This window comes from Catharus ustulatus, chromosome 2 (genome assembly GCF_009819885.2).
Source record: "Catharus ustulatus isolate bCatUst1 chromosome 2, bCatUst1.pri.v2, whole genome shotgun sequence".
Taxonomy (NCBI): Eukaryota; Metazoa; Chordata; class Aves; order Passeriformes; family Turdidae; genus Catharus; species Catharus ustulatus.
Genome location: NC_046222.1, coordinates 94,704,840 through 94,732,496, shown reverse-complemented (window position 1 = coordinate 94,732,496; position 27,657 = coordinate 94,704,840). Strand labels below are relative to the sequence as shown.

The following is a 27,657-nucleotide window of genomic DNA, read 5'->3' as shown; positions in this document are numbered from 1 at the left end:
CTGGATTGTAACTTTTTCTACTTCACTCAATTTGTATATGAAAAGTTGAAATGACTACTGAAGTTACCCTAATGATCTGAAGCAGTAAACCAGAATGAAATAAATCATTGTTAGATTCACTAAATTTGATGACAAATTGCACATTTGGGGGTCTTGACCTTACCTATTTGTAATGTAGGAACTTAAGAATATATTCCATTTACTGGAATAAATCAGTGTAGTTGTCTTAGATCTGTCTCACAGAAGTATTTTACAATTTTTATATAAGAATTTATAAGGTTAAAATTTTCTCCAGTATTGAAGTAATGTGAGCATCTCTTTTAAAAGAATTTTATTAGATTTCAGATGATTTCCATCACTACTTTCACTATGTTAGGGCTTGGAGTACACACAGTCACAAAGCTGGCTGAGCAAGGGCTGCTGCAGACTGCCTCAAACCCTTGCTTGGCAGGTGACACCAAATATTTACAGCAGAAGTTTTCACTAAAAGGCTGAAGATTCCTCACCTCTTCCCCTCATGAGCAAACTGAATCTCAGACATTTTCTCACAGACTAGTTCTCCTCCCACTCATAATTAGAGGCAAGAATAGCCCAAGAAGGCTGCGGATAATCTGATCTCTGGCAACCCAATACTGGAAGAAATGTCCCTTCTGCCATTAAAATCTCTCTCTTTATTTTTTTCTACCCTCTCTATTTATGCAAAATTGATCTTCCATTAGGACAGCAGACCTAGACACAATGTTGCATTACTATACAAACTGAAAATCTGATATACATGTAATAAAATTTTCCTGCGTTTTTATTTCTGGTTCCTCCATTTCTTATCAAAAGATGAGTGCTTTTTTGGGGGGCCACAAAATAGCAATAAAAACTTAGAGTGGCTGACTGAGTACTATGACTACCAAGTTCACCTCATAATCAAAGTCACAACAAAGCTGCGCCTCCTCATGCTTTGTTTCTAGCATGATGCACTTCACACTTACATTACTTACACATAATGGAAACAGAGTACTCTGTGTAGTGACAGTAGTCTGCATATTCTTCCTGGTTCTAGCATTATTCATAAAACTAATAATTTTCATTCAATTGCTACTACCAGGTCACAGAAAAAAAATACAGAAATATAAGGATCATCTAGGCATTTCTGAACACACATGCTGCTGGCCACTTCTGAGTATCTATTGTGTTCCTGTTTTTAAAAATCATCCAGTTACAAGTCAAATACCTTAAAGTAATGTAAGTGTATTATATTGATAATATCATTTTAATCAACCAGCTATGCAATTCTGCTCCCAAAGATTAGACTAGGTCTATTTTCCTTAGGACTCTGATAAATGGTCTTTGTTGTATTTCATTCCCTTAATTGCTAGTCAATTCCCTTATCAGTCATAAAACCACTTTATTTGAGAACATTTATCTCAAGATTTCTTTATTTGGGAGCCTTTATCTTAAATTTTGTAATTGCAGTTACAGAACACGAGTGGCAACCTTGAGGCAGATGATTTCAGCTTCAGTTCAAAAATAACAGATACTTGTCCATTACAATGTATTAATTCCTTTTTCTTATATATTATGTAAATTATGTAACCATGTAAGATGCACAATTTAACAATATGATCAAGTTCACCAGGAAAAAAACAGTAAGAGATCTGTTAAAGGAAGAGACACCTATGTCTTCTCTAAATGCCTGTATTTTTTTCCATGAACAGTTTGCACTGATGTCATAAAGTCTGGTTATTCTCTGCTTTACAGGTCACGGTGCATGGAGTCAGCTTGAAATAACATACAAAACCTGAGGGTTTTCATTGTCAGGGAATTCAATATTCCCGCCTGCAATACTTTGTCCCCATCATATTTAATCATTCTGATCTTTAGAACCTGACAAAAACACAAAATAGCTAACTGGTTTCAGAGACTTATGGCAGAGACTAACACATAAAACCTTAAAAACTTCAGCTGGGCTCAGTATTTGCATAGAAGTCAATGTCCCTTAGACCCCAGGAAAAGTACCTAAACCCTTGCAAGCTCTTTTAATCATCCACCTCTTTAATACTTTCTTCTAATAGATTTTCAGGCACTTTCCATTTCTTCTATCAGTTAAAATGACCAAGGATAAAATTAGCGCGATATTGAGCAGACAATGTAGCGGCAATTCCCAGGATGCTCTAATATTTCAATATCTTGTCACCATTTTGTCGATTTCAGAGAAATTGTGTGCAACTGATCTCTGTTAGTGTTGTATCCAGAATTTTAAAAAGCTCACTGAGAGAATATGTTATTTAAAGTGGCCTCAAAAAGATAAATTAACAGGATGTATTAGTTAACCCAACAAGAAAACATCACAGCCACTGGGATATTAAACTGAGTTATTCTTGTCTGAATTCCAATAACATTTTTGTCCCTATGCAGATACTGAACTAAGTTTTGCCTTGGTATCTTATTTATAAGCTGCATATCTAGATATATGTCTTTCTTTACAGTTTTGGTGTTTTCGGCGTTTTTTAGCTTAATTTGTAATAATCATGTGGAAAACTACATTCCCCTCTCCTTTTCTTTTTTGTTACCTAAATATATAAAATCCTCAACCCTGTGATACTTATTTCTTCTGAAAATATAAAGATAGAACAGAAGTTATGCTATTGTCAGCTATTGAATGATCTTTCTCAAACTTTACAACTCATGCTAACTTCTAAAATGTGAGTCATCAACATTTTTCAAAAGTTTCTTCTTACTGAAAACTAAAAACAAGTTAAAGCATCTCCTGTCCCCTTCTGCATTTTTAAAAGTATTTAAAACTGCAGCAGTTTTACTGATCCCTGGCCAAGCAACTATATTAAAGAGCACCTCTGACTCCAACATAAAGTTGGGTGGTCACATTTTGCATGTGACAATCGTTTCCACCACTGCAATCTGAGAGATTTATGAAGTTTCGCTGCTTTGGATACAAATGCATTTTAACATGCTAGCCGTCAACAATTCCAGCAATCCCTGACTTTTAACAAAAAACACAGGACAGCGGTGAACGTCCTAAGCAGAAGGAGGGATGCCCTTCTTCTTTGGCTCAGTACCACCATAAGCCACGTAGGAAGGCAGGAAAACTGTGCGGCCAGAAACACTCGATGCAGGCACCGGGCTGAGCCCGAGAGAAAAGGCCGAGAACAGCAGCAGCGCTGGGACACGGCCGCCTTCCATATGGAAGGCAGGATGGGAGGTGCTAGGGCCAAAAAGCCACCTTTCTACAGCAACCATGAGAACTGTGCAGGAGACCCATCACCATGCTCCTACGGCATATTTGTTTCCAAAGCCCCTCGGCTCCACCCGGCTCTCCCTGCCTTCCCCAGAGCCTCCGGCCCCGACGGGACGGATTGCAAAATTTGTCTTGCGTACAAACACGGAAGAGGCAGGAAGGGCAAAGTCCTACAGAGGTGCGTGTGGGAGGGTGGAAGCAGGAATCCCGGCGCTCCCGAGGCCGGCCGGGAGCTTTACTGTTGCTCATCTTGGCCCGAAAAGGAGGGCAGACGGAGGATACCACAGGGAACAGCAGTGCGGGCTCTCCCCGCCGCGCCGAGCCCCGCTTCCGCCGCGCCGCGGGCACTGCGCAGGCCCGCCATGGACGAGGACGAGGAGGAGGAAGGCGGCTCAGGCCGCAGGGCCGCGCCCGCCCGCTTCGTGCGCTGCCTCTACGCGGTGGGATTCCTGGTAAGCGGCCTGCCCGGGAACGGGAATCGCTCCTTTCCAGGCTGCTGCGTTCCGGGCTGCATGGCTGCGGCTGCTCCTTGGCAGCGCCAGTGCTGGCACCGCTCTTGGCGTGGCGGCTGTGCTCCTGTGCCGTGCACACAGCCACGCACTTCGGTACATAGGTCGGATTTTTATCCTGTGAATGCCATGGAGTAGCGCAGCACCCGAAAAGCTGAGTCTTGCCTTGGTGCTTACAGGAGAGCTGCTCCCTGTTTCCTTGAAATACTCCTGGTTCCTTTAAATTTAACGCCCCCCCCCCAAAAAAAAACCAAAAAAACCCCAAGAAACCCTAAAAATATATTTTGATTTTAAAAAAAATTAAAACAAAATAAAAAAGGAAGTTCATGTTCTGTTCATAAAGGTTCATTCCTGAGCCTCAGGAAAGTGCCGTTTAATTAATTTGAAATTAAAAGCGATGATTTGTTAAATGAATGCAAAATGAGCACGAGTTTGCCCTGTGAAATGTCAAGATACTGCCTTGCCTACTTTTAGGTTGGGCAATAGAAACAACCAAGTTGGTTTGTGTCCTGGAGCAAACATCCCAGGGAAACGTGTATTAGAACTTTGCTCCTTTTAACTGATTTTTAAATACTATGGTTCTCCAGCCCTGAAATAGCTTGTTGGCACTGAGCTGGAGCACACAGGAAAATCAACCAAGTGAGTGTCCTTTTAAGAGCATGTGGTGATGCAAACTTCTTGTAGTGCGACAAATAAATACAGCGTATCTCTCACTCCACAAAAGGAAAGGAATTAAACGAGGAATGAAACCCAACTACCCATCAAAGATAGTGGTTAATGGGTCTTACTCTACCTGCATGCCTGTGACAGTCCAGTACTGCCAGGGTATGGTCTGAGACTTGAACTTTTTAATGTCTCCATTGAGGTAACTGAACCTCTGTTCAGGTTCACAGATGACACCTAAGATTGTACTGATGAAGATGTTTGTAATTGCTGTGCTCTGTTTATTCACGCTAATGTATTTAATAATTCTAACCTTGTAAGCCTCAATTTCAACCATCAAAAAATAATTAATGACAGACTGTGAGAATTCACATAGTGACACACATTGTTACAGTTAATTACTATTTGAGGTAGTCCAGTTCAAGCAGTCCGTGATGAAAGGCGATCTTGCTCCAATAGATCTCCAAGGGGCACTGGATGCTGTGCCTGACTGTAGTAGTACTGAAAGAGCTACTGGGTCAATGTGGTGAGCTTAACAAAAAGTAATAAAGCAAAAGGAATGAGTAGGAGATCCTTGTACTTCACAGGATGGGCAGTGTCCTTTACCCTCCTCTTACAAAATGTTTTTCTATTAGGCTTTGCCTTTATCCTTTTTTCTTTTTCAAGTTTCCATCTTGTCACATTTCTTAAGCTATACACAAAGACAGTCTGTAAGTATGTTTAGATCTACTGTAGCTTCTTCCCCATTGTGGTTGGGTTAAAATACCATTTTTTAAAATACATGTTCTTTGTGCAAATAAAAAGTATTTTTAGGTGGTTGAAATTAGACCATTTTGAATTTAAAGCACTGGTATGAAGTACTTTTATTGTTAAACAGATAAAGTTTAATATCTATTAAAATGATATTTAAATATATATCTTCAGAAGGATTGTATGTAGAGTGGGGGGAGAGAATCAATGTTTTCATCAGTTTAACTTCTCTGTGAGGCAATCCTTATCTTTCAATTTATGTGTTTTGTAATATGAAAAATTGTCTTTTAACCTTGTGTTGATAAGGTGATAATTTACTTTTTTTCAATTTATTTGCCTAATGTTGACTGTTATTAAGCCACTTTGCTATTGTCTTTGTGAAAGTTACTAAAACTTTTCCTGCCTTCTTTCCAGGATTTATTTGGGGTGAGCATGGTTGTTCCTTTAATGAATCATCATATCAAATCTCTAGGAGCAAGTCATACAGTTGCTGGAATCATAGGTGAGTTGCAGTACTTGATTTATGAAAGAGTAAGATAAAGCATGGCTTTTGCCTTACTGCAAATTTGCCATTGTAACATAATTCTTCCTTGCTAATAGCATAATAAAAAGTAAAGACAATTTCCAAGTAAAACTGTAAGGACAGCCATATTGCGTTAGACCCAGAGACCTGTCCAAACTCATGCACTGACAGTGGCCAAAAGCATGTGCTTGGGAAAGAGCACAGTTGGAAAGAAAAAGGAATTCTTGCAGTTGCATTTGTACAGCTACTTTTCCAGCATCCAAGAATTCACAGCTTAGCAGTTTAGGGAGCCAGAGGTGTTGCTTGTAGTTTTATTGTTATTTACACTTTGCAAACAGTACTTCTGCAGCTGGTTCTCCAAAGCTTTCCAATGTCCATGATTGCTCCCAGTTTGATTAAAATCCATACAGCTGTCTTGGCAAAATATTTATTCACTTTTAGGAGTGTTTACAAATAAATTCTGAAGATCTGGAATTTTATCTTTAAGTATTTAGTGCTAGGATAAGTTCTGTGGCTTTAAAGTATCTTTTATGGTATTGTTTATGGTTTGGAGTGATACAGTATATTCTTTATTCCCAGACATGGGAGCTCTTACTCAGTTTTATTGTTTTGCTTTTTTATTTAACACTTTGTATGAAATAAAACTGCTTCTACACTGAGTTGACAGTATTATTTTAAGCAGCAACTAGTCAGAAATATGTTTTCATTTCAACAGTCTGCTTTGATTCTTAGCGTTAGAAAAATATTAGGTTTGAGGTGTATTCTTTTGAATGAAAGAGACTGGCAGATGTTTCTCTCTGCTTCTCTTTGTTACTTCTCTTCTGCTACTAAATGCTGCTAAACTCCCAGCCTCCAAAACAAGAAAATAGGGTCCGTGTTTTCTTCAGGGTTTCTGTGGTGCCTGAACTGAAGACTGAAGCACCAAGTGGAAAGTTCTTTCCAGTAGAGAAATTCTCTCCTGATTCTGAGCAAGCAGTTACAAAAGCCAAGATCTGTTTTGTTGAATATACCATACAAAGCAAGATCATTTTACCTTACATAGTTTTACAACTTTTCAACTTTTACTTTTTTCTTTTTATTTTGTCATTCCCTGAAATTATTTCCTTTATTAAATGCTGAGCTTCTCCTTCTTCCCATTTTTCTAGTAAACTATTCCCGTGATTTCCCATTTTTCATAATTTAAAATTTGTGCAGTTTTCATTTAAAAAAGCTTAATTTTTAACATTGGTTTTTTTGTTTGTTTTAGGATCTCTCTATGGTGTAATGCAGCTATTTTCCAGCACATTTGTGGTGAGTTCTAACACTATGTTCCAGAGCATATAGGTATTTCTATGGATTGTAGGGGGGGAAAGGGTGGGGTTAATAATAGCATGTCTTGGCATTTTGAAAATGCATAAAGTGTTCATATAAGCCTTTTGGTTGGAGGAACCAATTTTCAGTTTGCAAGAGAAATGGCAGTTTTGTTTATGGGGAATTGGCAGGTTTTTCAGACCCAAACAGAATACAGTTTATAAACAAAAACTGGAATACAGATTTGGGCTCAGATACATTACTGAGCAGGTCACAGTTACTCAGGGTTGTCCCTTCTAGTGTTGAGGCTAGTAGAGCAGTTTCCTTCAGTGCAGTACCCTGTCCAAAAAGCAGTCTCCTGAGTCAGCTTGTCATAGCCTGTGATCTAGTTTGCTTTCCCTGCTTTATGAGCAGTGCCTTGTAATTCACTGTATGGTATAAATTAATCATTGCATCTTTGCTGTTAGTCTGGTTTTGTTTTCCATTACCTATTGATTTTTTATGTGCTAGTATTACCCTGGTACTAGTTTTCTAGTTTCCAAGGGAATGTCTCACAAAATAACTGTTTCAGGGTTTGTTATGCAGGATACCTGGGGTAATTTCCTGCTATAATTTTGTGGCATTTTCTTGGAAGTGCAAGACCATTGTCTACTTCCTTAAAACTATATCTCGTGGGAATCAAACTGATTTGTAAGCATGATAAATGCAAGTTCTCTGTTTGCCCTCTGCAAACTACTTCTTACCTTTCTGCTCTCAGATGACTAACTCTTCATAGCCAAGATCATTGCTTTTAGGATGTTGAACAAGTGCTAATACATAGCAGCTGAGTGATGCAAGCAAATATTTGTGATTGGTTATGGTAAGATTTTAAGAAGGCTTTTACTGGTAATATTTTGTGGTATTTGTTGCAGGACTGTCTTTTTAAAGGGGAGATTTTTTCTGGTCTATACACAACATTAAATGGAATCATAGTTTTGGCAGGTAGCCTGCCAGCAGGGCAGAACTCTGTTTGTGACTTCCAGATTTTGAGCACTTAGGAATGCTGTGTAATAAGCTTATTAGGTTTTCATTGACAGTCCTTTGATCTCTTTTCTCAGTTTAATTTAGAAGTACTGATTGATCACTGCACACAGCTTAGTGTTATAAAAAGCTAATCTTTCTTTCCTGCTCTGTGAAAGGGCTGCTGGAGTGACATAGTAGGAAGACGGTATTCCCTGCTTGCTTGTATTCTTCTCAGTACACTGGGTTACTTCCTTCTTGGAAATTCCACCACAGTGTTCCTGTTTGCTCTTTCTAGAGTCCCTGTAGGTGAGTAAACACTTGGCATTTTGCAGTTTAAATTCTGTGTAGTCTCAGCTTGAGAATTACTTTGGCAGAAATCATGGTATATGGATGGCTGCACAGTATCATTGCCCAGTAGCACCAACTGAACCTTAGTACTGGAAAAGCCTTTACAAATCAAGAATTCTCATTATCTTTTTCCTGAAAATAATCTGAAATACTGAGGCTTAACCCACCAGACATCTAAACCCCGCAAAGCTGCTTACTCTTACACTGAAGAATTTGTGATTAATGGAATATTAAAAATACAAATCATACAAATTTGGACCATTGTTACTTGAGATAGCTTCTGTCTTTTTTTTTTTTTTTTTGACGGAGAAATGCATGTTTTTAAATTAGTTTATATTTTGTTGCAGGTATTTTCAAACACACACTGTCCATCTCTAAAGCCCTGCTGTCTGACCTGGTTTCGGAGAGGGAACGCCCTTTAGTAATGGGGCGCTTCAATGCAGCCTCTGGTGTGGGCTTCATTCTGGGACCTGTTGTTGGTGGCTACCTTGCAGAGTTTGAAGGTGGCTTTTACCAAACATCCTTCATCTGTGCCTCTATCTTCCTCCTGAATGGTGGTAAGTTGTATGTCACATCTTGAATCTTGGGTCCCTTCATTCCTCATTTCATCCTTTTAAGCCATCTGTAATAACTTAAATTCATAGTGTGTTTATCATCTGTGGCATAAACATTTTGTATGCCAGTATTACTGTTTGAATTTGAACTATGTGTGGAAGGGTGGAAATATTGCAACTGTTATCCTCCAGGTGCTTTGCCTTTGTTTTGCCTGTATCTCTTACATTCAGACACAAATGGGAGTTTTTAATGTACCCAAAGATGAAGACTAGAAATCAGAATTTTTGCTTTAGCCATTGGATTTGTTTATATGGTGTGAGTGTGGCGTTTCAGTGCTTTCCTTTCTTGCTTTCACTGCATTTAAAGTTGAACTAATAGTAAGAATAACGGTAGACTTAATATTTGCAAATTTTTAAAGGACAAGTATTGTTGAAGTATTTCTTAAATTGTCACAATCAGATTAATGTCTTCCATGTAAAGTTGATGCAATTGAATGAAATCAACTGATTTCTTATCTGTATAGGTCTTGTCTGGATGTTACCCTGGAGTGAAGAAAACACTAGCGGTAGGGACCATTACCAAGACAAAGGAACAAACAATTGCTCAGGAAAATCACATCATGACCTTCACTTGAAATCAGCAAGTAGTAGAGCTGCGACAAACAGTAATTTTTTTCAGTCTCCATGGGTCCAAGTTGCAACAATGCTGAAGAAGATTAAAGGAATTGCGTGCTCTAATTTGTGGGATGTATTGTTAGTGCGGTTCCTGATGTCTATTGCTATACTGCTGTACTACAGTAATTTTACTCTGGCCTTGGAGGAGAGATTTGAGGTGAAACCCTTGTTTGCTGGATACCTGATGAGCTATAGCAGTGCACTTGGAGTCCTGGCTGGTTGTCTGCTCGGACCAATAACAAAACTCTATGGGCACAACACTTACAGACTTCTGATGCACTCCAGCACTTTTACCTGCACACTGATTCTCCTGTACGCCTCAGCACCGAGCATATGGATGGTCATTTTGTCCTCCACATTCTTGGCCTTCTCCACTACCATAGGCCGTACTTGTACCACTGATCTGGAGCTGACTGTTGGTGGGAACGAGGCCAGTGGTACTCTCCTAGGAGTTGGACAGTCGGTGACATCAGTGGGACGCATTATTGCCCCTCTCCTTTCTGGAATTGCTCAGGAGTTCAGTCCTTGCGGCCCTCCAAGTCTAGCTGTGGGACTAGCATTGCTTGCTGTTGTGATAATGAATGCAAACAAACAAAAATACCATAGTCATGGAAGTGTGAAGTTAAAAAATCAGTAGTCACAATTTTGGATTGCAGATGTATCTTCACCTGCCAGGCTTGTACAGTAATTATATGATTTTTAAAGAGAGCACATTATGTTCCCATGGAAGCAAATAAATATACGTATTTCTGCTGCAGATGTTAAGTCTAGACAGATGTTATTCCAACAGGTACTACTAGGACATGTCTAAGAGCAGCAGATGTTCCTATATTGCACTGGCTGAGATTTCTTAAATGAATTTTAACCTTTTTGGAAGGGAAAGAAAGAATGTCAGGAAACGCACAAATCCTGCTTGTAGCTCCTTTTTGAAACAGTATTTAGACTGAAAGATTGTTAAGAAAGGATGAATCAAAGGTGAATTTTTGTTATTTAATCAGAAGGAGAATTTGCAATATGTTTGGCCTTGATTTCTTATGCTGTGGTCTGTTTCCTTTTGTCTTTGTGACGGCAGCTTATAACAGGATGTTTGCTTATGTGATTTTTGTGTAGCATATTTTGTCCTCAAAACTTTTTGCAGACCATGGTTAGGCACTTTGGGGTAATCATGCAACCCCTGCTGATTCCTGGTCTTTCCTAAGTAACAGAATTGGGTATATGCTGACTTTATGTACTAGAACACCTAATGTTAGAATAATACAAGGTCCTTCAGACTGAAACTGAGGCTGGATTTAAGTGTCATTGAAATTTGAACTGGTGGCTTCTGTTTAGTAATAACTTCTACTGAGGAACTTCGTCATAATTTCTTTATTTATATTTCCTGTGCAATTTTTCTACCTTCATTTTAAAAATAAATTTCCTTCTTAATTCTCTCAAACTACTGCAAAGGTGTGAGTATCTAGCAGTAGTTCATGGATCGGGAATAATGCATTCTGTCTCATCTCAGGTGTGACATTTCAGTGACAAGAGAAATACAGTTTTGTTGGCATTTTAGTCCTCATTTGTGTGCATGGCTTAATTGAAGAGAGGTTACTCTTGGAGCTGTACAGAGCTGGATGGAGCACTGCTGTGCTATTTACTGTTCAAGCTCATTACATGCCTGTCACCATTATTTGTATTTCATATGAAACATGGAAAAATGTATTTTGCTGTGATAATATTCTCTATGATCTTTGTTATATTACTTGATGAAAGTACAAAGTCAATTATGTAAGTGTTTGGTTGGGGGATTTTTATGCAGTTTAGTCATCTCCTTGAACACATCAGGGCAAACTTCCTACTTCAGGTGAGTAATGGATGGTGCTTGCATTTTTTATTTTCATCTTCTTCTTTACCTTTTCCATGGCCTACTAGCATTCAAATATTTTTGAAACCTCACTGATTCCAGTGGCAGCACCATAGGAATTCATATATGGAACTCTGAATTGTTTTAATTTTATTTGACATAAATCAGTGTCTTATTCCTACTGTGATTTCAGTACATATCCTCAGAGTTCTTTATTGCAGTAATATGTGGTTTGTTTCTCCTCAGGAACTTGAGGCATTTTGAAGTCTCTTGTCTTCTCTTGCCTTTCTTGGTAGATGCCCAAATCATTACTAAATTTCCTATTTTTTTTCCTTCCATCTTTTAAGTTTTTTTTTTTTTTTCTTTACCTAAAGCCACCCTTCTGCAACTAGGGGAATTCTCTTACACATCTCTAGGAAGGGGTGAAGGAAAAGGGTTGGAAAAAAGCTTCAAAAAATAATATATTTTAATGATTTTATAATTTTTCCAATACTTGTTGATTATATGATAAAACATAACATTTACCCTTCTAAATTGCTGCATTGATTTAATCTGACTTCTGTGAACATCTGTCCTAATACATGTCCTACAGGTAATACAAACCTCACAGTTGAGAAATCTGTGGAAGCCTGTGGTCTTGGGGACACATTGCAACACATTTTACAGAAGTTTTTTACTTGTAGGCCATAATGATTCTTGAAGTGCCACAGAAGTATTTCTTTTCTGTACAGGTACAGAGAAATTGCACTATATTTTTTTTTCTTTAAGGATTAGAAATAAAATGAAGTGAAATTCCACATGTGTCATTATGTCACTGTGGGTTTTTTTTCCATCTTCCTCTGTTGAAGCTGCAGCACAAAATGGAAGTGTTAAAGTCAATATGAAGTGTGGATGCTTTATTTTTTTCCTCCAACTGTGGTTAAAATCATTTGAACCCCTCTACATTTTTCATGAAGGGCACAGGAAGCAAGGATTCAACCAAGAAGTGGCTTGGCAGTGACTGAAAAAGAAGAAATAAAATAAAATAGAGAACTCTGCAAATTTGAGATGAAGTCCTTAAAGCTACTGTTCCTTGTGCCTGTAGACCACGTTTGCAGCCCTTATGTTGCCTCATAGTTGCTATAACCATGCAAGTTCAGAGAGTGAAAATTCAATGACATTCCTGCAGATACAGAGATGTGATTCCCTCTTTTAAGTTGAGGGAGGAGGAGTTGGCTACAGTCTAGTGGGCAAACTACTGAATTACTCAGCTGTTTCTTGAATCCAGTTGTAGCAACTTCTGTAGAAGACTGTAACAAACCAGATCTGAATATGGACTAAAGGAAAACAATTTCTGCCAGCAAACCACTGCAAATTAAGATTTTTCTCTTGCTTGCTGTTACTTTATTTTGGGTTGGTTTTCCTGGGCCTGTAGGAGGGGTTGAGTTTTGGTTTGGTTTGGTGGGGTTTTTTTTGGTCTTTGCCCTTCAAAATTTTCCCTTTTGTAAGTGATGTTTCTGAAAATTTTGATCAGTTCATGTTGAAGAGGCTATGTATACATACTGATTTTGCTGCTTTTAAATGAAGAAAAGGTATGATTTTTTTTTTCCTGATGGTAGGCTGTATACTTTTGAAGAAATCCTTTATAAACATACCAGTTGTGGGGGGTTGACCATGGCTGGACTTTAGGTACCCACTAAAGCCACTTCCCTCTGGAACTGGACAGGGGAGAGGAGAGAGAAAAGACAAAAGACTCGTGAGTTAAGGACAGGGAGCGATCACTCACTGATTATTGTCATAAGAAAGATAGACTCACCTTTGGGAGATAATTGAATTTATTACCAGTCAAAATTAGAGCAGGATAATGAAAAGTAAAATAAATCTTAAAAACACCTTCCTGCCACCCCTCCCTCCTTCCTGGGTGCTACTTTCTCCCCTGCTGCAGCACAGGGAGATGAGCAGTGAGATGTTTGGTTTGTCACACTTTGTTTCTGATACTGCTCGGAGAGAAGATCCTTCCCCTGCTCCAGAGTGGCATCCCTCCCACAGGAGAGAGTCCTCCACAGACTTCTACCATGTGAGTCCTTCCCATGGGCTACAGTTCTTCAGCAACCACTCCAACATGGGTCCCTTTTCCACAGGGTGCAGTCCTTCAGGAACAGGCTCACCCAGTGTGAGTTCCCCACAGACCCACAACTCCTGCCAGCAAACCTGCTCTACCGTGGGCTCCTCTCTCCAAGGACCTGCCAGGACCCTGCTCCTGTGTGGGCTTCCCATGGGGTCACAGCCTCTTTTGACATCCACCTGCTGTGACATGGGTCCTTCACAGGCTGCAGGTGGATCTCTGCTCCCTGTGGACCTCCAAGGGGCACAGCTGCCTTACCATGGTCTTCAGCACAACCTGCAGGAGCATCTCTGCTCCAGAGCCTGGAGCACTTCCCCCCCTCCTGTGTCTGCAGGGTTGTTTCTCTCATTCCTCACTTCTCTAGCCACAACTGCTTCTACGAAAAATCTTTTTTCCTTTTTTAGTATGTTACTAGACACTGATTGTCTTGTCCTTGGCCAGTAGTGGGTCCACCTTGGAGCCAGCTGGCATTGACTCGGTCAGACAAAGGAAAAGCTTCTGGGAGTTTCTCAGAGAAGCCACCACCATATCCCCTTTGCTACCAAAACCTTGCCATGCAAACCCAATACCTCAGTTCTGCACTTCCATTTCTTGTTCAGTTTTCTTTCTTCTGAATTTACTCACTGCACCACCATCACAGAGGTCAGTACCATTCTCATCTTCTGAGAACAAGTTGATTACTGAGCAGATAATGCAGCAACAAAATAGAACATGCATTGGTTATGATCTGGCTTGCTCATTACTCCAGGTTTTCTTTAGTGCCATTGCATTCCTGCTGCTGGGAACCTCTCTGAGTGCTGCCAGTGCCAATCTGGTTATGGGTGTCGTGGGATACCGTTGGGTAAATGATCCTTTATAGCCTGCTACTTTGAAAACCTAAGACTTGCCTGTGCTGTTACTGCTATAATATTGAAGACTAATTCACAAAGAGCTGATCATGAATCTTGTAAGAGTTTACTAGAGCCTGAAATTTGAGAATCAAATGATTGTAAATGGAGGTCAGACTGCTTTTAGAAATGAAAGAGTATACAGCTTATATTAAAGGGAAGTCTTGAAAAAATTCTCTTTTAATTTACAAAGAGAAATTAATTGAAATTTTTATTTTAAATCTCAGCACCAAAGAATTATTTTTTGAGATTTAAGAACCAGTAAGAACCAGTCTTCCATTCTGTCAAATATCTAATAAATAGGAGGTCTCCGAGAGGAAAAAATAAGTAAGCGGAATTATTTAAGTTTTTTTCCTTTTTGTGGCAAAAAATTAATTTTTGAAACAAAACCTGTGGCAATTAGGGTGCCATATTTATGCACATTAACAAGGATGTTTTTATTGGATCAGAGCTCTTGTGGTGCAGAAGGCATTCCAACATCTAATTTCAAATTCTTTCATCTTTCCTTCAGGGGTTTGGGGACGTTGACAGAACTTGGCCAATTTTGGAAATGGTGACCAGCTAAAGCATTTCTTGTAGTGTCAGCTGGTGTTTGGAATTGGTGGACTTGGCAGCTCTTGAAAAGTTGGTGCAGGGTGCAGTGTTTTTGTTTCCAGGGAGCCCAAGATACCCTTCGTAACAGCAGGCATGTTATTTTGGCAAAAATTTTAACTTTGTTTTTCCATGTGATTTCTATGTGGCTTTAGTACAGAAGGATATTCTCAAATTTTTAAATTGTTATGCAGCAAGGTTTTCTTTTGTTTAACTGGTTTCAGTGGAATTTGCATTATACTTTAGTACAAAGTAGGACAGCCCTTAAATTTTAGCTCTTTGAGCGGATTTTTCTTGAGGTTTTTTTTCAAGTATCTCCCTAAAAAAGGTAACTGGGTGCATATCTCCTCTAGGCCTTGTTATACCTTCTTTCTTATCCTATTTCAATTGATAGGCCTCTCAGGAGCTGAAGGAAAAATCCTGAAAATTCTAACTCAGAGTGGAACTATATTTTCCCACTGTCCCTAAAACTGGACTTTCTTTATAAAAAATACATTAAAATACCTATACTACAGAGAGTACTGGGGAGTCCATCTGGAAACAAAATATTTGTATGTGGCTTTGGCAAGTTTCCCAGTCACTGTTGACGATCTGGTTTCCTTGAAAAAGCAAGGAACATTGTCCTCAGTCAATACATGACTTTCCCCATCAGATGGTGCTCGAGGACAGATTTATTGGGCATTTCATTCTCCAGCAGACAAACTCTGATATGACATGGATGTGTCTCAGCTGCAGGCTTAAAAAAATGCTCATGTGTTTCTCCTTTGCAGGAAAGGGAAAAAAAAAAAAACAAAAAAACAAAAAAACACCAAGATAAAGATAAACCTCTGACACAAACCACAGCAAGAGCTGAATGATAAGGGTTAACTGGAACAATGCCTGTGTCACCTGCTGCTGTCATTGCTACTGAAAAGGAGAGTACCCTAGAATCAGTTCCCAGACATGGTGAGGGTCTGATTCAGCAGTAGTGGAAAAGAGCCTGAAAAGGGTGGGAAGAGCAGAAGTGAGGAAGGTAGAGGGTACTCACAAGGACACAGAATCCCAGGAGATTTGCAGTTCTGCTTCACAGTGTGACCATGCTGGAGATGTGCCTTGATGCTTGTATTCTGTGGATTTCTGAGTGCTTTGGAAAGGTAAAAACATGCTATCACGTTTTGGAGCACCAAAATCTTAAGAGCATATTTATAAAAATGACCTTCAATTTGATGTGCTTGTACTATGGGGCACCACTTTAAGCACAAATAATGTAAGCATGCCCTGCATTAATGGGCAACCAGCACAGCAGTAAACTTCCTGAAACCTGCATTCATTATTTAAAATTGTGCCATAAAAAATAACAGCTCTCCCCAGATAGAAGCCAAGTGCTTGGTCATTACCAGCACACGAAGAATAAAACTCCACAGAGAGTAAAGTAAATGTTGATGTGCAACATTTCACATTTATTTATTTGGTCAGATTTCAGATTGACCTAATATAAAACAGCTAATCTAAGCAGTCTGATCTGTAAGGAGGATGTTGTCTCAAAACTGAAATCAAAACTCGAGGCTTTTTTCTTATTCAAACATGATCCACATAGTGCAGTGACATAGCATTCCCTGATGATTTTACAGATGAAAGTGCTTTCCTGTTGAAGAAAGACAACTTTAAATTTCTTTTTAAAACTTGCTGGCTTTGTTTGAACCCAATTGTATTTCCAAACAGGAGATGATCATTAGAGGACAGCTAAGTATTGATTTTCACAATAATCATTTGTTGAGACTAGCCATGAACATTTGACTGAGGTTTACAGGGTTCACAAAGCCATTCCTCTGCAGCTTAGACTTTGAAATTGCCACACAGCAGGATTTTCCATAGCTGAAACAGAGGAAAAAGACTAAAGGACCTGTGCTAAGGAAAGAGTTTAGGAAGGTTTGATATTTCAAATTCATACATGAAATAAATATTTAGTAAATGGTTTTAGAAGAGGGAAAGTCTTAGAGCCCCATTTATCAACCCCCACCCATGAACACTTGAAAGAAATCTACTTTGTGGTTTTAAAAGGAAATTCTGATTTTTAATAGTTCTTTCAAAACAAACTTAAATTTAAAAAAAATTAATCTTATTGCCCACAGATTTAGAAATGTGCTAATGAAAGAGAAAAGTTATGATTTCACAGTGTACATTCTTCAATTAAAGTTATCAATTTTGTAACAAGTAGAAAGAAAATTATTTCTGCATTGTATACTGAAATGTGTATCTGTGTTAAAGCAAGCTCAGTACTTAGATTAAGTGGGACAGAAAGTGCAAATTCCTGAGAGCTACAGTTAAGTATAATTTATTTTAATACACCCTCCCTTCCCATATGCTCTCAAATGGCAGCCATTGATGCTAGGATCAAGAAGTCCATGTTATTAAGGTGCACAGTGACTTCAGCTGATTCCAGGGCCCCACTGTGCTATTTTTCCATAAAAACAAATTAGATGGAACATTTTTGTTCCTTGGAGTGCATAGCTCAGACAAAGGAAAGATTATCTTTCACCTTTTACAGATGAGGAAACAAAAAGTAAAACAAATTAACCAGGGTCACAAGCATGAGTTGAATGAGCTTTCTTGAGTCTCAGTGGTCCCTGACTCAAACAGGAGACTGCTCACTTTGTCTATGTGCAGTACTCTGCAACTATGCTACTGCTGTGTTTGCATTACATTGCAACCAAGTACCTAAGGTGCAAAAAAGCAATTTTGATTCACAACATCATTTATCCACTTGAAGTTTTCTGGTTTTAGGCCTTCTGGTGTCCTGCTAAGTGCTCTCAGTTCTTGCTGACATAAGTGAAAGCCAAGGTAATTCAGTTTTTCTTTGGTGATCCTTAGTACCTTTCCAAGGTAACATATTGCCAAAAATTCAGAAAGTAAAAATTCAAGCTATTCAGGTCTTTGTTGCAAGTCCTTTTTATAAGCCGTATTTGCAATTCTGCCCCTACAGCTTGTTTCTTCTTCCTCTTTTTCTGCATCAGAGGTCTTCAAACAAACTAGGCTTCAGGAATATATTTACTCTTTTTTAGAAGTCTATATGATAGGTGCATTGTGCAATTTTCAGTGTTATTCATGTTGAAGCTCTGGTTAAAACTATTATTGATTATAAATAAAATCTGAAACTATACACAATTTTGGGGGTATTTTTTTAAGAATCCATTCATCACTGGACTTTCAGCAAGGATTTAAATGGAAAACTGGATATTGAACCTTTGTGACTTGGTTCCTTGAGAGATGATGTGATAAGGCACATTTCCATACCATTTTAACAGTGAAAATAATGAAATTAAATTAAAGCATTGCCATAATTTTTTTATAAAAGAGATACATTTTTTTTATGTCTTTGCAATTCCTCCAGTATTCCTTTCACTTAGTTAATGGAGTTGACTTAACTCAAATGGAAGTGGTTAGACCCAGATTGAGGCTTGTTTTGTTATATCAATGGATCCCATAGTCTGATCAGATAGTTTAGAATCCTAATTCAATATGTCCATGGTTTGTTACCAGTAGTTCTCCTTTGGCTGTGTTTAGTATGGCAGGTTCTCAGGCTTGTTTCTCTGCCTGTCCCCTTGCGACGCCTGCCTAACTAACCGTGGTGGTGGCACAGGTCTTGCTGACCCATGGTCTGCAGTCAAATCTTCCCTGCTCAAAGTGCCAAATCTTGGTCTCGTCAGCAGTGGCTGCCTGAACCCAATGGATGGCTGAGGCACGGTGCTTGGGTCCTGCTGCTCTCCTCGTCCATCCTGGCTCCCGTCAACTTCGTTCTTCCACTCCACCCTAAACTCAGGTAGTGGCCTCTGTTGTCTCAGTCTCTGGTCTCTCAAGATTTTCCCTGCTCTCGGCCTTAGATTGAGCACTGTGGTAGCAGCATCCAACTCAGAGTCACTGCTGTCACCCACTGTTAATTGAAAACAAAAGTATAGTTTTAGGTGTAGAATATAACTGTTTCATGAATATTTGAGTAACAGCACACTGAGCCCTTGCAGCCATAGAATATAAAGTTTCCCCATTTGTTTCTATATTCAGTGCTTTCTGATTAGACATAGTAATAGCCTCTTAACTGTGTCAAAATAAGGGATAGATTTGCCTTTAAAACATCCCACCCTCAAAAGTTGGATTTTTAGAAAGGCCTCACTCAGCTGCTCCTTGATTGCTAAGTGCTCCCTTGATTGAAGTGACATTTCCCCAGTTCTGGGAAATTTCCTGTTCTCTGTACAGAAAAAAACCTGCTTCTCTCTGAGCTTAGGGTCTAGTTCCTGCTATATCCAAGCAGTATACCAAAATTAGATTTCTCACCCTCACATCTCATGAAATCTAAACCAAGAGGCATTTCCAGAGCACAACATGTACAGAGGGTCTATAAAGTTGACTTTGGAAAAGGAGCATCAATACTCTACCAGGCAAAGGATCTGTCAAGGTCATTGTACAGATGGGTAGAAATACCCCATCCTTAATAAAGCTGAATGTAAGACATGAAACAGAATCAACAGGGCAAATCTTATAGGTTGCAAGTGCTACAGACTCTTCCTCCCACTCACAGTAGTGTAGAACATGCTCTATGGAAAGCTGGCATCATTGTTTAGAGAATGCCCTTAAATGATCATTGCCAGGTAAACCAAGCTGAAAATTGTCTGGATATGCACATGTGCATATATTTTTCCCCAGCAGACTTCTTTAAAAAGAATTAACATAATCATCAAAACTTGCACACTTGAGTCATTTGATAATAATTTTAACAATAGTTTATGAATGCCTCAGATTTGTTCTTAGACTTAAATCACATATGATGATTTAAATATATCAAAGTAAACAACTGTGTATAGTGCAACTGTCATAAGAACAACTTAGATTAGTAGCCTTCATGTTATTTCTTTTAAAAAGGTGAGGAAGGGGTCAACAAAATATATCACCATGTAATTGTCCGTTCACCCAGATAATTATATATCAAGGAAGGTCTTCATCAGACTGTGTTTTCAGGCTTTTTCCCTTCTAAATGTGTCAAATAATATATTTCTTGACAATTGAATAATCTGGAGGCGTATTTTCTCTTTAATTCTAGGTGACAGTAGGTGACCTCTGCTGACTAACTACAGAATAAAAGGCATCCTACACTCAGGAAAGCAAAGATATTATTAACACACAAAAACAGTCTATTGTTAAATTAATTGGGAATAGCGGGGAAACTAATTGGGGTGGACATCAGGAAATTTTTGCAACTCTGCAGAGATTTTGTCTTCCCAGCCAGATACCTTGATGACAGCTTGTCATGAAAGAAAATGCTTCCAAGTATGCTATAAGCATGGTAATTAAACCATTAACAGTCAAAAGTAATATATAGAATTGGTCAAAATTTTCACATCAAATATTTGTGCTCCGACAGATTTTTTTTTTTTTGTTAGAACTCAAGAACTACAATATAAAACATTTGTGAGTTTAATTAACAATTTGGTTGTACACCACAGCATTTTGAGTTCTTCATGAGAACAATGAACTACTAGATCTCATTACCCTCTCTGATCTGGTTCTCAGAGCAGTGTCCTCTACCCTGACCCCAGAGAGAAAAGAACCAAATAGGCTCATAATCCAGAAGGGATATCTGGATTATGGAATAAAGACAAGGAGAATTAGCCATAGCAGTGTTCCTGGTGCAAAAGTGCAGCAGGCTGCTGCTTGCTGACATGAGGAGATGTGCTGGGAGGACTATGCCAGCATAGAATAGGAAGTGAGAAAGCGCCACAAAACCCTGCTGTCCAGGGCATTTCTCTACTCTCACATTTCTGCTTTAGGACACGCTGCTTTAAATGCTCTAATTTGCTGATTTCTCTGCATCATCCTTGGAAAAACCTTCCTGCTATGTAAGCAAAATGACTGCAGCACAGTAGGACAAAAGCAGAAAAATTTCATTACCTCGGGAAGATGTTTTATTTCTCACTCGTAGTTTCTCTGGGAGTTTAGTGTTTTTAGGAAGTGAAAGAAATCTTTTTGTATTTGCTGCAGCCTGCACGCAAAGAAAAGCAAAACATTTTAAGTCACTGCAGCCTAGTGCACCTGCATAATGCATGTTAAGATACACAAGTGAGGCTTGAACAGGTTCATGTAGCTAAAGGGCTGGAGAGTAGTTTCAGATTAACTAATATGTGATCTTTTACTACACACTCAGTGCTGATTCCTGGCTGAAGTCTGTGCTAACTAAGGTAAAGACTGAATAATCTCAAGCAGTTTAATCAAATGAAAGCCTAGTGATATGTCCTCAAAGATAAGAGTTAATAAATGTATGGTCTCTAACCTCAACCTTGCCTGCACAGGTTTTTCTAAGGAAGGCAAATGCTGCAAGCATGGCGCTTCATGCAGCTCCATGTTTAAAACTTGTTTAAAACTTTTTATTAGTCAGCTGCAAAAATCTGTGTGAGACTGAAACTTGGGCTCAAGAACTAATCTGTATTCTGATCCTGCAAGCGCTTTATACATATAAATGACTTTATACAGTTGACTAGTCACACTGAAGTTGATGAGGAAGTTAGGCACCAGCATGATCATTTACCAGTTCAGGGCATAAAATCCTTGTTTTCCCCAGACTAACATTTAAAGGCTCTGGGAACAGACCACCCTTTATACTTCCTGGAACATGAGAGGTACTTTCCAGGATAAGTTGCTTTTTTTTTTTTTTTTAATTCAGAAGTTACTCAAGGACATCCTTTCTTACATCTGCTACAAAAAAAATTTAAAATCTTTAAAGTCTACCAGCTCTCCTCTGTTCATATCATTACTTGTGGCAGACCCAAAGGGAGCCTGAAAGGAAATTTATTTTCCCTTAGAGATTTTTCCTCTTTGGATTTTTATTATTTTCCTCTTTCTCCTCTTCCTTCTGTGGAGGATTTATCCAAGGATAATTATTCTTAAAATTATAGCCAGTGTGTTTTAAAAAGTTATCAAATATGCTTTTTCTCTCCCTGCCCCAAAAGTCCCACTGAGTCTCCTCACTATTCCAAACACTAAATAATTCTATTGTATGAAAAAAATAACATATGTAACTGTGGCTGAGAGAGAAAAAATCATTCAGGAACAGTCTTATTGTCATAATTAACACCACAGTAGTTCTGGTAATGACCTCTTAAGGAGGCACAGCCCTTTTGGAGACATTATTGCAGCCTCAACTGCAGAAGGACAACTGTATCAATGAAGACAACAGTCACTAAGTATTTCTGTAATATGAAAATATATACGCAATTTCACAATTATAAGCCGCACCATTTTGACTAAAGTTTTGGTCCGAACCCGGAGTGTGGCTTGTAATCTGGAGTGGCTAATATGTGATAAAAAATTCTGAAATTTGCCAACCGGAAATGCGAGCCGGCAGCAGCCCCGAGCCGAGCCGAGCTGAGCCCACCCAGTCCCGGCAGGGCAGTGCCGGGCCGGGGGGAGCAAACATGGCAGGGGCTGGGTGGCAGCCCCGGGCTGGGGGAAGCGAACGCAGTGGTGGCGGGACCAGCAGTGCCGGGCCAGGGTCAGCCCACCCAGCGGGGCCGGGGCCGGCAGCACCAGGCCCCGGGCCAGGGGAAGCGAACGCAGTGGAGGCTGGGCGGGCAGCCCCGGGCTGGGGGAGCAGACGCGGCGGGGGCCGGGCGGAGCGAACGCGGCGGTGGTGGGACCGGTGCTGGGCTAGGGCCAGCCTGCCCAGTGGGGATGGGACCAGCAGCGCCGGGCCCTGGGTTGGGGGGAGCGAACACAGAGCAGCAGCGGGTCTGGCAGCGCCGGGCCAGGGCCAGCCTACCCGACGCCGGCAGTGCAGCGCCAAGCTGGCTCACTCGACCCCGTCAGCAGCCCCAAGCGGGCCGGGTCCGCATGGCCCCGAGCCGAACCAGTAAACCCTGTGATCTCGTGATTCTGCTACAAATTGGCAACTTTGTGAAAGTTGCACAGGGATCCTTGTCGCAAACGAAAGTGCGGCTAATAATCCGGTGCGACTTATTTATGGAAAAAAACGAAATGTTGCCGACACCTGGACATGCAGCTTATAATCAGTACATCTTGTAATCGTGAAATTACTGTACTCACAGGATGGCTAATTTCCTTGATACCTGGTATGACCCAAAGGATGTTTCCCTGCCTAATTAGTGTGCTCCATTCCAATATGGTTGGAAGGTTAAAATTGCAGGATTGCCTCAGAGAGCCACATATTATCATGCCACAGCAATCCTTGTAAGTGGAAGGAGTTTTCCTAACCAGTGTCAAAATCTGAAATCTACATTTTATGAACACCAAAGAGCATACAATATTTTTCAAGGGAAGAGCTTGCTCTGACTGATGTGGTCAAAAGTCCTCTCCTATATTTCAGAGCTTATTGTAAAGTAGCTTTTCTATCTCAAGTCATTTTTAACCTTTAATAATCCACACTTCATCAAAATACTGATGGAGAATACTGATCATACCTACATTGTGTACAAAACCTGTCCAGCTTCTCTGAGGTAAAATTATGGCAGCATATCCCACTCCTATCACATGAGGTAAATTTATGGCATAGATCACACTCCTATCATATGCTGCAAGACTGAAGCTTTGCTGAAGCTGTCAACACAAATTAAGGGGCTCATGTGTGCAATTCAAGGTGTAAGTGTGATACTACCTGTGCAGTTGTCTCCCAAATTCAGGATTTTTTCCTGCATGTCAGAAGATGGTTTTTTCTGTATGACAATTAGCTTTCAATAAAAACTAAAATTAAAAAAACAAGCAAGCAGACCAAAAAAAACCAAACAAAAAACGCCAGAAAATGCAAGTACCGGTCTTTCCCTTGACAGGCTGTTTGTTTTCCTCAGGCTCTCTCTAAGGCTGTGCCGGCGACGGATCAGAATTTCTTTGGCCTGCTTTTCACCTGCATCTGCAGCCAGGCTGTGTCGGTTGTAGGACATTGTCTGAAATAGAAAAGCAGTGATCACAGCCTGGAAAGCATGATGTCAAATGTGTTGGACTATATGAACAGGGAAAACAGGCTTTTTGCTTTAATAAGCATCATAAAACCTTGTGAACGAGATCATATTGCAGATGATTAAGAATAAGAACAATAATTATGCCGAGAATGTTTTCATTCATTTGCTTCACAACCACCTGTGGGTTCTTTTGATTTTGGTTTATTTTTTTTTTAACCTGCTGATATCTATAATGAAAGAAAAAAATGGAAAAAGCTGGCTTAAAACCATGTTTACCCCCACACTGTAGTAGCTTGGTCAGTTTGTCAGTAAAGGACACATACTTGAAAGTGATGAGTCCCCTACAGGGAAGTCATTTTTACCTCCAGCAAGCTGAAGCTTGCTCAGTTTTTTTTTGAATGTTTTCCAAGGACTCAGGCATTCAGACTACTTAGCCACAGGAGGATAAATGTGAAATGTCCTTTTGCTTTTATTTCACTGTTTTTTGCAGTTCATCATCTCTGCTCTTAATACAAGCAACTTTACAACTGGAGGCAAATAGGAAATCTAATCCCATATCATGAAGTGACCAATATACTGATTCAAGGAGACAACATTGGGTTGAACTGGCACCTATGATTCTACTTTACTACTGTAGGTACATCAGAGGTTGTAAGACAAAAACATTAAGCCCTATCCATAGCATAAGATCAAGTAAGTATTTACACAAAGGAATGTGAATATGCTACTGTACGTATGACAGGATATGGATTCAAGGCAACAGATGTAAATAAGAGCATTACTTGTTATTAAATGATAGAGCAGATGTACTAGCTCAAAGATGTGTAAGGAAGATAATCAGTGCATTACAAGAGCAGTGGGATATTTATGTAGGCAAAAGTTCATCCTTACCCGATGTCGTATTTGGTAGAGATTCTTTGTTAATATTTCTCGCATGTTTTCCATTTCAGTGGGAGAAAGGGGCTTTATCTTTCCTTCATGATAGTCACTGTGACAGAATGAAAAAAAAGGAAAATATAAGGGAGAGGGAGAGAGACAGAGAGAATATTTTTATGGACAGGAATGATATTTGAATTACTTCCTTCGTTAGAGGTGGAAACAACATTTCAAAATAACCAAGCAACAGATGAAAATGTAACATGTAGAAATGAAATCTTGATTTCATTTGAATCTGTGGTAAGAAACAAAATGTGATAAAAATTACAATTATTTGCCCATTGTATTTAGGTACTATTCATAACGCCCCTCAGTCTTCCTTGTAGCTATTCTCAGCAGGGAGGCAGGCACATGCTCAAGTCCACCTGTGCTCTGCATGGCAGATCAGTGTCCCAGTGAGCAGCTGCCCCAGTAAAACTACACACCCCGGAAGAGCACAGCACTTCACGTGAAGCTACAGGCAAAAGGCTCTTGTTTCACATCCTCTCACTGCTCTGGTGACATTAGGACCCAAAGTATCCTAAGCCAAAGTGATTACTCTGCCTGCAGCCCAGGCTGTGAAATAAATTACGTGACCCAGCAGAGATGCTTGGCCATGCTGGCATCACTTCCTTACCTGAGAGATACTGATGATGGGACCTTGCTTATCATTCCACTCTCTGCCATCTCAATGGCATGCTTGATTTCTAGCTTCTTGTATAAAGAAACAATGCTGGATTTGGGCTGGTTCTCACGGATTAGAAGTCTTCGCAGGTATTTATTGTCGAACTTTTTAAACCTGTACATGAGGCAAACCAGCCCAACCAGTTAATTTTTACTGTGCAGAGTTAAGGAAAGCCAATATATTGCAGTTAATGAAATTTTAAAGGACTTTATTGTCTGGGAATGTCTCTGTTCATGCTAATAACCTAATGCTGAGTAACCTAAGAAAGGGTCAGTTTCAACTTTACTTCAGATAGATAGTCTTAACCTGTGTTTTGGTTAATATGTTAACAGGCAGTCTCCCTAGAAGCAACTTTAAACTTTTAGGTATTCTATGTTATTAGAAAATATTATTTTTAATTCTCTGTTTTCATCAAGACAAAGAGAACATTAAATATTTACTGTAATAACAAATAAAAGGCCAAAATTTGCATCAACTGCTTTTTCTTTGAAATTTTAGCCTGCTTTTGTAAAACTTTAGAAGTTCTTCCTTTCTCTAAAGCAACTGCACCCTCTTGGATGCTTAGTGAAAAAATATTGATTGCAGCTGGTATTGATTTTGCTTGTCAGAAAATATTTTGCCCTCCAGACATTCTAAAGTTATTCTTGAATTGGGTGTGAAGGTCAGGAAGAGGAGGAATTCTCCTTTGCTCTGCAATATTTTCATTAAAGAGCTCATGTAGACTAGAGAACCAGGCTGAGTAAAGAAAAGTTGTAGCCATATCACACATCTGTCAGGAAAGTGCCCTCACTGTGTTGTCCCCAAGTTATTTGGAGAGGGCTCTCCTCAGCCATTCCTGCTGGTGCTATTCTCTCCTTATATAAAACACTTCAATTCTTCTTGGAGCAGAGACTAGAGGGTAGTGAGCAGTGCCCATGCTTTGGCTCTAAAGAATTTGGGTGTAAAAGGAATTATATCCAACCTAATGATGATGATGATGATGATGATGATGATGATGATGATTCAGAAGATAAAGTAAAAATATGAATTATTCAGGTATTGCCAGGGGTAATCTTCCTAACTGATACTAAGTCTTAAGTAATGCCATCTAGAGCTTTGGATCTCTCATGTGTCTCATGCCAGCTGCTGCCTTGATCTTTCTAGAGAAAATCAAATAGCTATTGTATGTTTACCATCAAATAGGAAACTAACCCATCACTTAACTGCCCTAAGAAATACAGTTTGCAGGAAGACAGCTGGGTGGGATGAAAGGCTCAGCAGACATACAGGAAATGCTCTTCAACAGTCAGAAGCATGCACCCACAGAAGGTACCATCCTTCACCCTGGGATCAGAGGGCTGCCTTTCTTCCCAGCTGGAGATTCTGTTCTACTTGCTTGTGGTTTAGTAAAAAACATTGTTTTCAACTTTTCCTTTGAAACCCACATGTTCTAAAAACAACCATACGCTTTCAAGAATGAATGCTGAAAATGAAATATGATGCCCAACAGCCTTTGTTTGTTGCTGCAGAGCCATTTCAGCCTCTCCTGCATAACAAAGACTTTCAAATGCAACTCTTACTTATCTCTCCAAAAGTTGTGACCCCAGTGTCCACACACATCTTCAATTCCAGTCTTCACGTGGTCAAAGAACTAAAGGAAAACATTGGTTCATTATATAAATTTACAGACATCACTCGGCTTGTCCTTAGCTCTTTTTAGTTTCCAACTTACTTTAAAACAGAAACATCTAGTCACAGCTCAGGACAATGCTTCAGTTTTACCAAAAGCAGTCCAAACCAAGCTCAAAACCAGAATGTGTTTCTTTCACCCTGAATCTTCTTTAGCTCACAGCCACAAAAGGACAGAAGTTAGTTGCTAATTTCTTTAATGTCAATCTTGCTTAGCTCCTGCCTGGAACTAAAGGTTTTTCCCATATTTTCATTTATTTGAAATTCCCTAACCACTTGCTGCTATGCCTGGAACTTTCCCAGGCCTGACAGTGAAGCAAGTGTGACTTTGTGGGGAAGAGAATTTCAGTGGACAGAAGCTTCCTACATCAGCACCATCCCCACAGGATGCACAGACACAACTGAGAGCCAGCACTAGGTCCTGAGCTGCTATTTTAGGAATTTGTATCATCCTAAAGCATCCTGTC

The 27,657-nt window shown here is 39.6% G+C and overlaps 2 protein-coding genes across 2 annotated transcripts in view; one reads left to right on the top strand and one right to left on the bottom strand.

Annotated features, from left to right (window-relative positions):
* Window positions 1-2,782: 2,782 nt before the first annotated feature.
* On the top strand, window positions 2,783-12,822 carry MFSD9 (major facilitator superfamily domain containing 9). The gene is given in 9 exon segments (XM_033051111.2): window positions 2,783-3,376; window positions 3,379-3,462; window positions 3,464-3,566; window positions 3,569-3,699; window positions 5,584-5,671; window positions 6,939-6,982; window positions 8,161-8,290; window positions 8,680-8,889; window positions 9,411-12,822. Coding segments are annotated over 9 exon segments (1,707 nt in total). The 5' UTR covers window positions 2,783-3,247; the 3' UTR covers window positions 10,199-12,822.
* A 3,580-nt stretch (window positions 12,823-16,402) lies between these two features.
* Window positions 16,403-27,657, bottom strand: part of SLC9A2 (solute carrier family 9 member A2) — a 34,430-nt gene continuing 23,175 nt past the window's right edge. Inside the window, exons 7-12 of the mRNA XM_033051106.1 lie at window positions 27,082-27,152; window positions 25,475-25,636; window positions 24,814-24,910; window positions 23,776-23,907; window positions 20,906-20,996; window positions 16,403-18,896 (exon numbers count right to left, since the gene is read on the bottom strand). Of these exons, the coding sequence (XP_032906997.1) occupies window positions 18,526-18,896; window positions 20,906-20,996; window positions 23,776-23,907; window positions 24,814-24,910; window positions 25,475-25,636; window positions 27,082-27,152 (924 nt within the window). The 3' untranslated portion in view covers window positions 16,403-18,525. The remainder of the gene's footprint in view (window positions 18,897-20,905; window positions 20,997-23,775; window positions 23,908-24,813; window positions 24,911-25,474; window positions 25,637-27,081; window positions 27,153-27,657) is intronic.